Source organism: Vidua chalybeata, chromosome 5 (assembly GCF_026979565.1).
Source record: "Vidua chalybeata isolate OUT-0048 chromosome 5, bVidCha1 merged haplotype, whole genome shotgun sequence".
NCBI classification, from domain to species: domain Eukaryota; kingdom Metazoa; phylum Chordata; class Aves; order Passeriformes; family Viduidae; genus Vidua; species Vidua chalybeata.
Window position 1 is genome coordinate 18,684,208 of NC_071534.1, and position 14,022 is coordinate 18,698,229.

At 38.9% G+C, this 14,022-nt stretch overlaps 1 protein-coding gene across 8 annotated transcripts in view; it reads right to left on the reverse strand.

Annotated features, from left to right (window-relative positions):
* EP300 (E1A binding protein p300) overlaps positions 1–14,022 on the reverse strand; it is a 62,272-nt gene that overhangs the window by 10,983 nt on the left and 37,267 nt on the right. For all 8 annotated transcript variants that reach the window (XM_053942922.1, XM_053942921.1, XM_053942920.1 and 5 more), the window contains 11 exons: positions 13,012–13,455; positions 12,329–12,517; positions 11,317–11,473; positions 10,650–10,768; positions 9,190–9,429; positions 8,551–8,639; positions 6,009–6,089; positions 3,822–3,878; positions 2,308–2,385; positions 1,191–1,258; positions 396–546 (listed from right to left, as the gene is read on the reverse strand). In XM_053942922.1, coding sequence (XP_053798897.1) covers positions 396–546; positions 1,191–1,258; positions 2,308–2,385; positions 3,822–3,878; positions 6,009–6,089; positions 8,551–8,639; positions 9,190–9,429; positions 10,650–10,768; positions 11,317–11,473; positions 12,329–12,517; positions 13,012–13,455 — 1,673 coding nt within the window. The remainder of the gene's footprint in view (positions 1–395; positions 547–1,190; positions 1,259–2,307; positions 2,386–3,821; positions 3,879–6,008; positions 6,090–8,550; positions 8,640–9,189; positions 9,430–10,649; positions 10,769–11,316; positions 11,474–12,328; positions 12,518–13,011; positions 13,456–14,022) is intronic.

Sequence of the window (14,022 nt, forward strand, 5' to 3'; positions counted from 1 at the left end):
CACTTTTTACTATGAAAAAGACACTCATCACAAGAAATTACTATGCTGCTGGAACACCTGTTTGTCACTGCTTGGCTGGTGATGATGTTTTGAATACAACAGTCTTTTCTGACTGAATATTAGAAAAAAATTCTTCATGAAAAGGACTGTCAAGTATTGAAATAGACTGCCCAGGGAAGTGTTTGAGTCACCAACCCTGGAGATATTTAGAAGATGTGTACATGTAGCACTTGAAGACATGGTTTAGCAGTGGCCTTAGCAGTGCTAGGGTAACAGTTGTACTCAAGCTTAGAACTGTTTTCCAACCTAAATTATTTTATTTCATCAAGTGTATAATGTAAGTACAAACAGCCCCCACTTCTGCAAAAAGAAAGCAAAATTAGAAACGAACATACCTTGCTTTCATTCCTGGTTTTACTTCAACAGTTTTGTCAGATGCATGTACCACCCTAACTGTGACCTCTCCTGCCTCAGGGTGATTCTGTCGTCTTAGGAAATCATTGACTCTGTTCTCCAGGAAGGTACCAAGTCTTGTAGCTGGTAATCCTGCAGGAGAAAAATACAGCTCTAAACCTATACAAAACTGAACTGTTCATATGTGATTTCTTTACTCAGATGAAAAATAACTTTTAACACATGCAGTATGCTAACATAAATTAAAGCTTTATCTTTAAACCCTACCACTTCTAGATGGGGTGAGCTGCTTTTCCCCTGCAGGTACATTTATAGCTTATACATTATTTAAATGAATAAAGAATCTGTATTTCAACCCAATTTCTCTCTTGTCTTAGAAGTCAATCACAACTGAGGTTTCTCCTGAACAGATGTTTTTAATTACTTAAACTGGATCGCAAAACACTGCTTTCAGAGACATCTTCACAAGCAGATATTGCATTTGGAAGTATATTCTGTCTATAAATCCATACTAGCCAAGTTAGTATCTCCACTTACCAAAATAATGTATTTCAAAAATGGAAGTGCTCTAAAACAGTTTGCTAGCCCTCTAAAACAGAATGTTAACTAACACTACCGCCTGTGAATGCAAACACTCTGAACGCTACAGAATTGATGGTCAAAACTGACCAAAATATCCTCCTTGAGCTCTTAAAAAACTTAAATAAAACATAAAAGCCACCTCTTCCCCATTCTTAACATATTTAAATTTTTTGGTGCAAGTGCCAGAATCTTACTTTTAGCAGAAAATTTATTCTCTTTCCTGGTTCGTCCTGTTTTCTTTAGGCAGCCATCACAGACGAAGCTGAAGCAAAAAAAAGAGAAAGTGAAGTCACCCCAAGTCAGACCACCAAGTTCTCTAGCATCCTACCATTAGAAGCAAAATCTTTCACCAGATCTTATCTGATCTGGAAAATACCTTAACTGAAATTTGAAATAAAAGCACAAAGAACAGCCCAACTGTTTCAGAGCTGCAGAGGAGGATCTAAGCTCCAGGTGCTGCACGCCCTATCAGTTGCTCACATCACCACTGGAAAGCCCAGGGAAGTCTCCACTGGCAGGTCTGACAATATCAGCTCAAGTATTCTTGGTGCAAATTGGCTCAAACTGCTGTCTCTGATAATGATAAGACACTGCAACACCAAGCATAAAGCTGATCTTTTTTCTAAATGCCCAAATACACTGTAGACTGAAATAATTCTATGATTCTTCTTCACTTACAGGACATCCACCCTCTTCTGCAGCAATGTGGATGGGACAACAGAACACTAAACTCGCACTTTTGTCCCACAAGAAATGGGACATTTAAGCTGTTATAAAAATTTATCAACATATAATTCATCATTGTTTTAAAAGTTTTTAAAACAATCAGAAGAAAAGACATGTGTTGATCAAGAACCATGGAGCATCTAAAGAAAATAGTATCTTTTAAATTTAAATTTAATCTGATCACTGAGGTCAAAAAAGTTGATTCACCTGTTAAACCCTTGTTACAAAATTTTTTGAAGATGATGAAGCAGTATGATTTGTACAGAAAACAGATCAGTCTGAAACTGTTACCAGAACTAAAAACATCTTTTCATGAAGGGCTAGCATCTCTAAACATAAAAGGCTGAAATGCTCTCTTCCACACAAAGAAGCATTGGAAACATTAAGGATCAGAAAACTTGACACAGAACACTCTAAGATATACCGTCTAAATTTGATATTACCCTATAAATTGTATAAAATTTTCAGGGAGTGTAACTTCTTCCATTAAGCAGTTTTTTAAATATAACCAATATAAGGAAGTCTATACATGAGCTCTACCAAATAGTAAATATGCTATCTACTTAATAAGGAGAGATTCCTCACCCAGAAGGCCAGATTATCTCATTATGAAGAACACAGATCTGGTGCATTTTTCTTCCACACTCTATACATTCAACAAATCTGTACAAGGCAAAAAAGGCAAAGGGAAACAAAGGTTAGTAGTATTATTGCTTGCTTGTGTATTTTGTAGTACTTTATTAGAGCCTTTCTAGCATTTAGGCTTTTGAGTCTAACACAGAGGGAACATCTATGCTGAGAACAGCCTTCAGAACAAATTAAGAATCTGCCAGCTCAAATCAGGCAGATTATGCAGGGACACTTTATTACCATTTGCTTGTCTTACCGCCATCCATTCATTTTTTTTTTCCAAGTAAAGCCCTTTTAAGGATATAGATCTGTAAAATTGCTTGTTGCTATAAAGAGTAGAGGAAAATGGGTTCACACATGTCAGAAAGGAAGAACCACGTGAAATACTTGGCTGCTAGTTGCCCCACTATGCTTGAACCCTGAGGTATATTGCAAATATACTGCAGAAAGGTGGGAAGGAAGAACCAGAAGCAAATACCAAAGCCACCTTCAGAAAATTAGCAGAGATTTAAGGACAACTGAGATACATCACATGGTTTAGTTCCCAGATGTTGGTGAATATAATTATCCAAAAAACCTAAGGTTGCTTCAGGTATTGGGACAATCTTGACTCCTTTTGAACATGCCTGTCTAAAGTTTCAGACTTTGAATGAATAGTTGTAATCTATGTAGAGCATGTGCTACCACACTGTAAAATAGGCTTATATTCTATCTTCACTTTATCAAAGGGAAAGAAAAGTTATGAATCAAGCTACTATTCTCTCCTTCCCACAGACCTCGTAAAACAGAAGAACTGGCTGACCCTTGTGCCTTTAGAAGGATGGTGTGGGAACAATAAATATCCTTTTTCCTCATTCATTTGAGAACTGAGATAATGTTTGCAAAATAGCAGCAATAGGTGTGCATGGTGCAGGACCATATAAAGCAGCTTCAAAAAACTGCTCAGGAATATAAAGAAAAGCAGCTGAGTCACTATCATCTTAATGCTACTGAATGACTACAGCTCTGCTTTCAGAGTAGTACAGAATACCTGGCTGATTCAAAATATAGCAACTTTTCCTTCTACTACAGCTGCCTGTAAAATGCAGCAACTAGAAACACCAACAGCACTAAGAGCTACTGCCAAATGACTCAAATCGGTTCTGAGACTTGACTATTTGCCACAACGAAGTTTCAAAGCAGAGCTATCTGCATTCATCCTTCTGTTGAACCTACATGCAAGACAACAAAATGGAGTCATTTCAGCCCATACATCCAGTATTACATATTTCTCAAGCACAGCCACAGTGGTTTGCATTCTCAGCACTGAATGCCAGATCTGCTGATTACTGAGCAGCCCCTACCAACTAACAGAGCTACACGAAATTGAAAACATTCCAAGGCAAAGCTGATGGTGAATGCATAATGTGTATCTTACAAAGTACTTATAATAAAATGGGGATCATTCAAAGAGTGACAGCAATACTTACAGCTCAGGATCCAGTGTATCATTTTTCCTTTTTGAAAACTGTTCTTTGTTTATTGTGCTATGGAGAAACAGGCAATAAAACTCAGTTTTAACACAAGACAACAAACATTCATGCAATATCACACCTATCCACAAAGACAAAACTCACAAGCAAAGTTTTTATATACTCACTGGCACTACAAGGAAAGTAATTATATTTTACACAGTGACAGACAACTGAAGTGTATGCCACTCCACTTTGTCTGTGGAAAACATTATTTTTCTCTTGTAGAGAGCAACATTGTTCCCTTATTGAGTTTACTACAGGATAAATATTAAAGCTTGCTGACAATTCACGTTTTGGATAGGTCTGATCAGTATTTAATGGTGAAAAGACTACTTGATGTGCCTCCCGTATTCTGCAGGCAGAGAATTCCAATTATCTTTGATTACTGAGAAAGGTAGGTTATCTTTTTTCAGATTCCCCTAGCCCTCCTCCTACACCAACTTCAAAGGATAAATTTCAGCTTCCAAACCCTGCAACCCCAGCCATTACTATACATTATCTCTACCTTCTCTACATCAGTTTCAAGGCCTACAATTTCATCTTTTTGACAGAAGTTTTAAACTACATGGTTCAGAACATACAATACTCAAATCTGTGAGAATTTACCCCAAAGAGTGTTCTGTAAGAGAAGATCAGTACGTCCCCCTCTGAGAAGCAATGACACAGACTCACTCCAACTTGCATGAGATTAATTAACCTTCCTATCTCCTCTTATTTCAGTATTTATTCTGAATTGTGCAACCTGCAGAATACTTGAAGCTCTTTATAAAATAAATTATGAAGTTAAATATGTAAATTAATTCAAATTATTCTTATAATATGGTGCATGGAACTTAAACAGGACCCACCATGTATATTCCAATTATGTACTCTGACTCTATATTGATTAAATTTTGGATCTTTGCTTCTACTAGAATAGCAATCCATCTATCCACAGGAACATGAAATGGCCCATTGTACTGACCAGCACACAACATTATTTCTTCCTTTTTCCTTCCAGAAAGGTAAGTCACAGAATCCTAGGATGGTTTGGTCTGACAGGGACCTTAATTGATCATCACCCCCTGCCATTGTCAGGAACACCTTCCACTAGACCAAGTAGCTCAGAGTTCCATTCAACCTGTCCTTTAACACTTCCAGTGATGGGGCATCCACAAGTTCTTTGTGCTATCTGTTCCAGTGCCTCACCACCCTCATAGTGAAGAACTTCTTCCTTGTATCTAATCTCAATCTACCCTCTTTCAGTACACTTCAAGTACATCATCTCAAACCCAAACACATACTTCCAGTACTGTTCTGTATGCATCCATTAGTGCATCCAGGATCTGGTTCCAAATGAAAGTTAAACTCAGTTTGTCCAATTACCAACTTCAACAACTCTCCCTCTGGCTTCAGACTTTCCCTGAAATCCTCATTTTGTTCTACCTGCAGGGTTGTTGCACTGCCTTCCTCCAAAGGGACTTCTTGTATAGCTCAAAGAGTAACTGCTTGGCACTCATTTGTCCCTCATGGGCTTCCTTAGTCTCCAAAAAACTCTGTTTCAAGATCTTTTTGAGGGGAGGTATGAGGAGGATACAGCAAAATGAGAGACTGCCCCAATAGTTTGCCACCAACATGGTAAAATCCATGCACAGCCTTTTATTGTGTCCTCAGCTACTGCACAGCATTTCTCATAGGCAGATGGCATTCCTGTAGTGAAATATTTGTATGGCAAAAGGAGGTTGCCTGCTTCTGGTTTGGATGAAAAACAACCTGATGTTGAATACAAGTTTAATGGCATAGCTAGGGTATAAAGAAAATGGTATGTCTGATATTTCAAGCTTTGTCTGTCACACACTTGCCTGCAGGCATGGTTATTTCTCTGCAGCAGAATACTTCCACTTTTTTTTCAGGGAAAAAGCCATTTTCTTCTTTCCCTTCTATTGGTACAGTTGCAATTTTAAGCACTAAGTGCTTATTTTTCACTAGTTCAGTCAGTCCAGGTTTGAAAGACAAGCGCAAGTCCAGGCTTTTATGAAGGATGTATCATCCACCTTCTACTAGCCTAAAAACCTAGAGCCAAACCCCCCTTCCCTACAGAAGGCACAGTAGGCCATGATACAGCTCATGAAAGCACAGCCCAAGCAAACACAAATAACTCACGTTTGAGGTTGTGATGGGTCATCTCCCAGAGAAACGCTCTCCCCTTGGATTTCGTTGAAGCACTTCTCACAGAAATGATACCTGTCAGCAAGAAGGCCATATTTGGGTGAACTGCTCCGTCCACACAACACAGCCCAAGTCAAGCAACGGAGCCACCAATCACAGCAGGCCAAGGAAGGGACAGGAGCAGAGAGCAGGTCATCAACGGCGACAAGGATATTCAATGATGCAGATTTATGGGCCCCACATTGTGTTTGGTTGGTTTGGTTTTTTGGTTTGGATTTTTTTTTTTGCGCAATCAAAGCCAAGTGCAGACAATGACAAGCATGAAGGAGAAATTAAAAAAATAACACACACACAAACAAAGAAATGGGGGTTTGCAGGACAAAAACAAAAACATAGAAGCAAGACAAGACAACACAAAGCAGAAAGCCAAGGCAAAGCACAGATTAGCATTAAATCTCTCAAATGGGTTCACAAGCAGCAAACGATAAAAACAAATTAAACAAGAGTATTCCATTTTAGCATACCCATACCCTCTTCATTTTAATAATCCATGCCACGTACAGCAAAGAATTAAAATGAGACAGGGGAAAGAGCAGAAGGAAGGAGGAACTGCTACTCTGACTTGTACATCAGCACAGCAGTTCTGTTGGGAGGAGGATCTGCAGGAGATCAGTGGAAGAGAGGTAGTCTTCCATCTTAAATGTATAAATGCTAAAAGGTCACAGAATTCTCTCCCAGTTGAAAAGAAAAGTTAAATATCAGAAACTTTAGGAACAATAAAATCTGTCCTTAAAATTCTTACAGACTAATAGAACTGTCAAACTCCATGTTAACTAACATTAACTAGACACATAATGCTCTACATGGATATGACTCTGCCATAGCCCAGTCTGCACATAGAACAGTCCAGCCATCACTACAGCAAGCATTACAGAGAAAGATTTCATTTGTACTTCAATAAAATAGCAATTAATTCAAGATTCTACCCTAGCCTTCAAAAATGTTCTAAAGCTGGGGCTTCTCCATTATAAGGCATGCTAATTGAGTGCACAAGACAGCTAAAAATAGAAATAAAAAAATTCAAACAAATTCATTATAAAGCCACACTATGTAATTAGCAACTGTTAGGCTAAAAAGACAAGTCACAACCTCCTTTCCATGTTTTCATCTGAGATAATACAGAGAACAGTACTTCTGGAATGATACATTTCAATCTATAGATATATGCATCTGTATATATGATGTCATCTACAAGTCACACGTAGGCACCTGTTAAAATGCAAACATTCCCTTCTAACATTTGAAAACATGTCAAATGTCAGATTTCTGATCAATAGTCTTTTGGTTCATCTAGTACTTGCCTATGGACAAATATGAGCAGAAGATAATGACACGCAATGACATGACAAGCTCTACACTACATGCATGTCTAAAACTATAATAGCTATTGTGGGGTATTACAGGACTAAAGAAGTAGGAGAAGCTTAAAAACCACCATTTGCTGCTATAAACCTTTATGAAGTTTTAAAAGGTTAAGATGTAACTTGTATAATCTTTGATTGCTTTCATCTGACCAGGTGCTTAAGGAAACTACAATTCTTGGAGAATTTTGGTAAAATTTCAGGTAAAACCCTTCATGTTTTTGTCCTTCTGGTTTGTTTTGGGGCTGTTTTTTTTGTTTGTTTGAGGTTTTGGAATGAATGGAGAGCAGGAACTAAATAATTTGATGGATATTGGAGTTAAGCAGTTCTCTGCTCTAATAGGTACATTCTGATGACAGGCAAGGGAATATGGGAATGTTAAAGCATGTGTTTGCCTGTTTCTTCCTGCCTCACTTCCCCAGAGATGACCTTCAGAGATGACTAGTAAGAAACTTCCTTTCAGAAGTCAAGTTTAAATCCTTTAATAAACCCCAAGTAAAAAAAGATACTCAAAAGAGCTGTAGAAGGGACAGTATTTTACAGAGCTACCGATAGCTGCTGCCAAGACAATTTCCTTTAAGAAACTTTGTGAGAAAAAGCAAGCATCAATCTGCTGAAGATCTGAATACACAGATCTTCCAGTTGAGATGTGCAATACAAGTAAGAAGTAAGTTTGCTCTTCAGCGTTAAAATCACAAGAAAAACCAAAGAGTTGCCAAAACCAATATGTATTATGAGCATTAATATACTTTCTGTATAGTCTGCTCAGTGTTCTGCATGAAAAATCTGCTGCACAGTAGGAAATAAAGGCAACAGACTTGTATATATAATTTGTAGGTAATTGAAGATTTAATTAACTGCAGGATCAAAATGTAGTAAGACATCACATTTCTGCAAACAAAGGAGGGAGGAGCAAATGCTGCAGTGAACTTTTGCTCAAAGAAATCAATACTAGCACACAAGGCAAACTATTCAAGAGCACTTCCAGCAAAAAATTTTATCTTAAAACATAAAGGTGTAAACACATATAAAGAGGGTGTCTATGTAAATACATGCATGCCTATCACAGATTGATTGCAGCATGCACAAAACTGCACCAGCTGAGTTTTCCTTACCTGTTCTGGTAACTGTAGTAAGTGGCATCTCGAGGGATCGTGCATAGCTGTTTGCCATAGCAACACAAAGTCTGTGGCGAGAACTCCAACTGCAAAGAGGAATGGGTCACCTTAGTACTCACACACTTTCACTTGCTCTCCATGGGAAGCAAGTGTGACCCAGACAGTGAACACTTCCACCTTACTACACCTTACAGATCTCTCTGTACCGAAAAGTGTGCGAAGTGCTAGTCACGAAAGACATTGAGTGGGCTGTTATTCTCAATTTAACTCTTCTCCAAAGACAGAAAGCACATCAAAACAAGGGAAACAGAATTTCAATATACAGTGAAATACAGAACTTCTGAAGTAATAAAAACACAGTGTTTAGTTTGCAATAGCAAAAGTTTGTCCTAATCAAAATAAGCCTTCTGTTGCTGACTTTTTTCCCCCAAGGGCTTACATACAAATAGATTGCTTAAGGACTAGATAGAATTAGAAGATCCACAAAATGCTCAAAAATTCAGATTACTCAGGGTTGCTAAATCCTGGTAAACTTCAGAAATTTTTGACACTCTATAACTGGTAACTGCAACTGCTATCTTTTATCCCTTCAGTTCAAGGAAGCAAGAAACAGACTAAAGATATTTGCTTTCTTACCTTTCTTCCACAGCAATAACCAAGGCTCTGCATAACTGGGTCAATTTCTTGCTCAAACACCTCTGCCAGTTTGGAACAGTACTTGTATACCCGGGATGTTTTGCGGTTATACAACCAGGCATTATTGAACATGAGCCAGATGTCATCTACATACTGCCACGGTTCCTGATACTGTCCTGTGTCCAGCTTTCTCTTGATAGTAGAAAGATCCATGGGGTTCTTCACTATGTCAAAATAATCCTGCAAGAAAACGCAGCACATCAAAACCCTCCTAGAGAACTGTGTTGTAACATGACAGCATATGCATTCTCAATGTATAAATTCTCATCAAGAAAAACAGGTTCCTCCCTGACTTGATTGTCAAACTGCTTGTGACACACAGAATGCAATCTCTAAGTAATACCATGTAATTCCCCAGTGCTTTCTTTTCATAATTCCTTTATTTCTCAGGTGCTGTTGCTCATTCACAACTAATGAAAACAAGTAGCTCTAATTTTAATCAGCAAAACAAGTATTACCAATAGTAGAAAATGCCAATGTTTTTGCAGCCATAGTGCTCCAAAGACTTACATAAGAACATTAATATAAAGCAACTGTTTTTGGTAGCCCAGAAAACCTAACAAAAAGAAATAATTTTATTCCATGATAAAACTTATGTGTCCTCTAAAGAATGTCCTTTTCCAATCCACCATTTATTATGGTGCAACATCTACAAAAGTCTACAGAATGACAGTCAATTGAAAGCTTATTAAAAATATTAGCAAGTGTATAGATGCTTGTAATACAGCAGGCCTTGAAATTTTGCAGCATCTGCCTTAAAAAAAAAACCCACACCAATAGCAAATAAAAGCTCTTTCAGGCAAAAAACATCGCCTGAAGCACCTAAAAAAGACTTCTACATTTATGTATTTGTTTATCTTTTGTAAACTTGTGTGGTCAATTCAGAGAGTTTAAAAACACAGATCCTTGAATGACAGTTGTCTTCTCAAGACCATTCTAAAACAAGCAGAAAATTTAATGTAAACAAACCTCTAACTTAAATTTTTTTCTTCCTTTCCTATAAAAAATAACAATCATTAATGAACATTTTTAAGTGGGTTTTATCTGCCTAATTTCCCACATCTTCAGAAAAGATTTATGCATGATGAGAAACAACTATGAAATTCAGCAATAAGAGCATCACAACATGAAGCAACAACCATAAAAAGGCCATACAGCACTGGGGTTCTGTTGGTAGATCATTCCAGTGCATGCTATATCTGCTTATTTAGTAAAAGGAACACAGAACCAAACAAACTTCCTTAAGTCAGACCTTGTATGTTCCACTGCCTAAGTTAAACCTCCGCAAACACATCAATATGAAGAGGTTAAGAAGGCAGATGTAAGCTGTTCTCAAACAGGTATGTCAGAATACAGTAGTCTTGAATTAAACCAAGAAATTATCTTGCTAAGACACTCACAGGAATTCCTAGTAGTTGGGGATCCACAGGCTGTCGAAATGGAAGAGACTCCGGATCCTGACGGTAAAGTGCCTCCAGTGTTGGCATAAGTGCCTGCCGCAACTCTTCTGGCTTGAAAACTTTGGAAAATAATCAACATTAGAAAGATAGCAGAAACAGCTGCAAGGAAGAAACCTGCTAGAAAATGTTATGTCTGTGGAAAAAGACAGACAGACAGACAATGGGTTTAAGGTACTTAAGCATGGCTTGTTTATCCTCTGCAACACTGATTCCCGAGGAGGATATTAAAATGATCACCTGAAGAAAAGGTGATCATAAAATGACATTGATGAGAAGAGATGGTTCACATTCCAGATACATCCCCTCTTGGAGGCCCCGAGACAAAAAATTGTCTAGAGAATCTGTAACTGAGTATTTCAAATCTCCATTGTATTCACAATTTTACTATGGCTTAGTGTCTAATTCTAAAGGCTTTAAGAACTTGCCCAAAGCCAATTATAAGCACATGTATTATTAGATATTTTTGTCCAAAAGCCACAAGGAACAATCCATATTAGTACCACATAATCCACTAAGTACCAAAAAGGAAAGCCCAGGTTTTTTTCCTCTGCAGAGATTTCTCTAGGGAGGTGCAGTGAATTTAAGTAAAAACAGTCTTTCTGCTTACTTTTTTTCTTAGACTGCCCAGCTGCTGGAGAAGACTGAGTTGCTGGAGTAGTAGGTCTTTCTTCCCCCTCTGGTACTTCAGTCTTAATTTCAGGTTTCTTCTCTTCTTGCTCCATTGGGTCTGGTTTACATTCCTCCACAACTGGTTCTACTTTAGCCTGGAACGCAGTTTGGAGCCTTTCACTTAAGTCTCCTGGCCACCCATCCACATTTCTGTCCTTTAAACCTATCTGTCATGCTGCTTACCCACTCTTCTATCTCCTTTGTAGTCAAAACTCGATTAAAACTTGAGCAAATGCATCTTCAAACACTGCATAGCAGCATGGGTACCTCTTCAGGCAGTTCTAACAGCCTCTCATACAGCTGAGCTGCCAGGATGATGTGACTGGCAGCCACACTCCTGGCTCTCCTCAGTGACAAACTGTCAAAGCCCAGTAAAGCAGCCCATCGTGTATATATAGAATCATTTAGGTTGGAAAAGACCTTTAAGATTAAGTCCAATATTAATGTGGCACGGCCCAGTCCACTGCTATGCAACATCCTAAAGTGCCACATCTACACATCATCTAAATAACTCCATGAATGGTGACTCAACCACTTCCATGGGCAGCCTGTTCCAATGCTTGATAACCCTTTCAGTGAAGAAACTTTTCCTAATATACAATCTAAACCTCCCCTGGCACAACCTGAAGCCATTTCCCCTCATCCTAGTATCTGCTATTTTAACAGCTGTAGGACTGACCCGAGTGCACCCTCACACCAGAATTTACCAAAGCAAAGCTTTGTAGCAACCACATTATAATGGTCCTTTCTGTGGCCACTGACTTCTACTACCACAATTTCACCAGAAAACACAGACCCTTCTTTAGGAATAAGACCAAAGACAACAATCAAAACTGCAGCAGCAGCAGGTAGCACCTACAGCTCTCACTGAATTCTGAAAGGAATGACAGAAAGCATCCAGCAGTACTAGATGAAGGTATTCTACCCCAACATCTGGTCAACAATCTCACCTCAGATTTCTCCTCCATTTGCATCTCTGTTTGTTCTGCTTCCCCTTCATCTGTTTTAATCTCCATTTTCACTTCCTGCAAGGGTGGCTGCTGCTGTTCTGGAACAGTCTGCTGAGAGTTCACCTCTGTGCTGCTGGTGGATGGGGGATTGGATACCTGCCCATCAATGCTCACAGCTGGCTGTGAAAGCTGAGGGAACAAAACACATTACAAACAGGCTTCAACGAACCTATTCTCCTTTTCTAATCTATGTTTTACCTATGTTACATTTCCACCGAATTTAAAAGCACTCTAGTACTCTTCTATTTGCTTTCCCTGAAGAAAACAGTGGTCCCACAACCTCAACTACTGGAAAATATGTATCAGAGGCATGCACTAGAAGGCCTTGTCTACAGAAAATGGTATTGTTTCCCCTATTGTATAAGTACTGTGCATATGTATACATAAACAAAAGCCTCATCCACATTTCAAAGTGAATTTCAAAACATGTACAAGAATTCTGTAAAATACTTCCTCTCTGGAAACAGCAGATGATCTACAGACTTGTCTTGATGGAAAAAGTTTACTCCCCAAATACAAAAAAAACCCTATTTTAATATTAAACATGGCAGGAGCACGCAACTGAAAATTAAACCTTGCACACAAACATTTGCAGGGAAAGCACAATTAAAGTATTTCCTTACAGGTGTTGTGGGGTGCTGAGGTTGCAGCGGTGCTGTTGGTGTGGGAACAGATGCAGTCGTGCTCTGCTGTGACAAAGGCTGCTGCTGTTGCTCTGCAGAAGGGGTAACTGGAACTGGAGGCTGGACTTGTGGAGGCAGCTGTGCCTGTGGAGGCGTTGGAGTCTGCCTTTGAGGGGGGTGCATAGTTTGGGACTGCGGTCCAGCTGGCATTGCCTGAGGGGCAGGTGGGGGGGCAGTGGTGGCAGCAGCTGCTGCTGCCTGCTGTTGCTGTGATCCCAAGCCTGGGGGCGTGTGGTGAGGTGTTGGGGTTCGGCTAGGTACTGGAGAAGGAGAATTTTGGTGCATGGGAGGCTGTGGAAGAGGTGGGCAGTGAATATGGCTCCCTTGAGAACCTGGAGCCATTGCAGGAGAGTTCACAGGACAGGAAGCGCTGGTCATTTGTGCCTATGGGAAAACAGGTACACATTTGCAGTGACTTGGAATAGAAATGCAAGAAAAATTACTATCAAATGTCTGCTTTCCCACAGCGTACTTTAAAAATGTGACAAACCATCAGCCTCACTTTTAGAAACTCTTTCAAAAGCAGAAATGGTCTACTTGATTTATTTTGTTCTACACAAATATAAGGCTGTTTTATAATTTATTCATCTCTCTTAGAGAAGTTTCAATAGAATAACTTGTACTTGTTGATGCACTTAAAGAATGGCACACCTACACTCACGGTTCGCAAAACATTTCTTTCTAAAAGTGCAGATTTGTACATCTTGAATATGGGACAATGCACCACAGTGAAAAACTGCATTCAAATACACTTAGTGTGCCCATGCCTCCACCCCCAAGATTAGAAACTGAATTTATCATCACAAATAAGCACTGCTTTAACTCTACCATTATAAAATTACAAAAAAAAATTGTATTGGTCAAGATAAAAAACTGTAACTCCACAATAATCTTGCCTGCAAACTAGGAAGAAGCATCAATGAGAAGCAAACTGATGTTCCCTACTTCTTC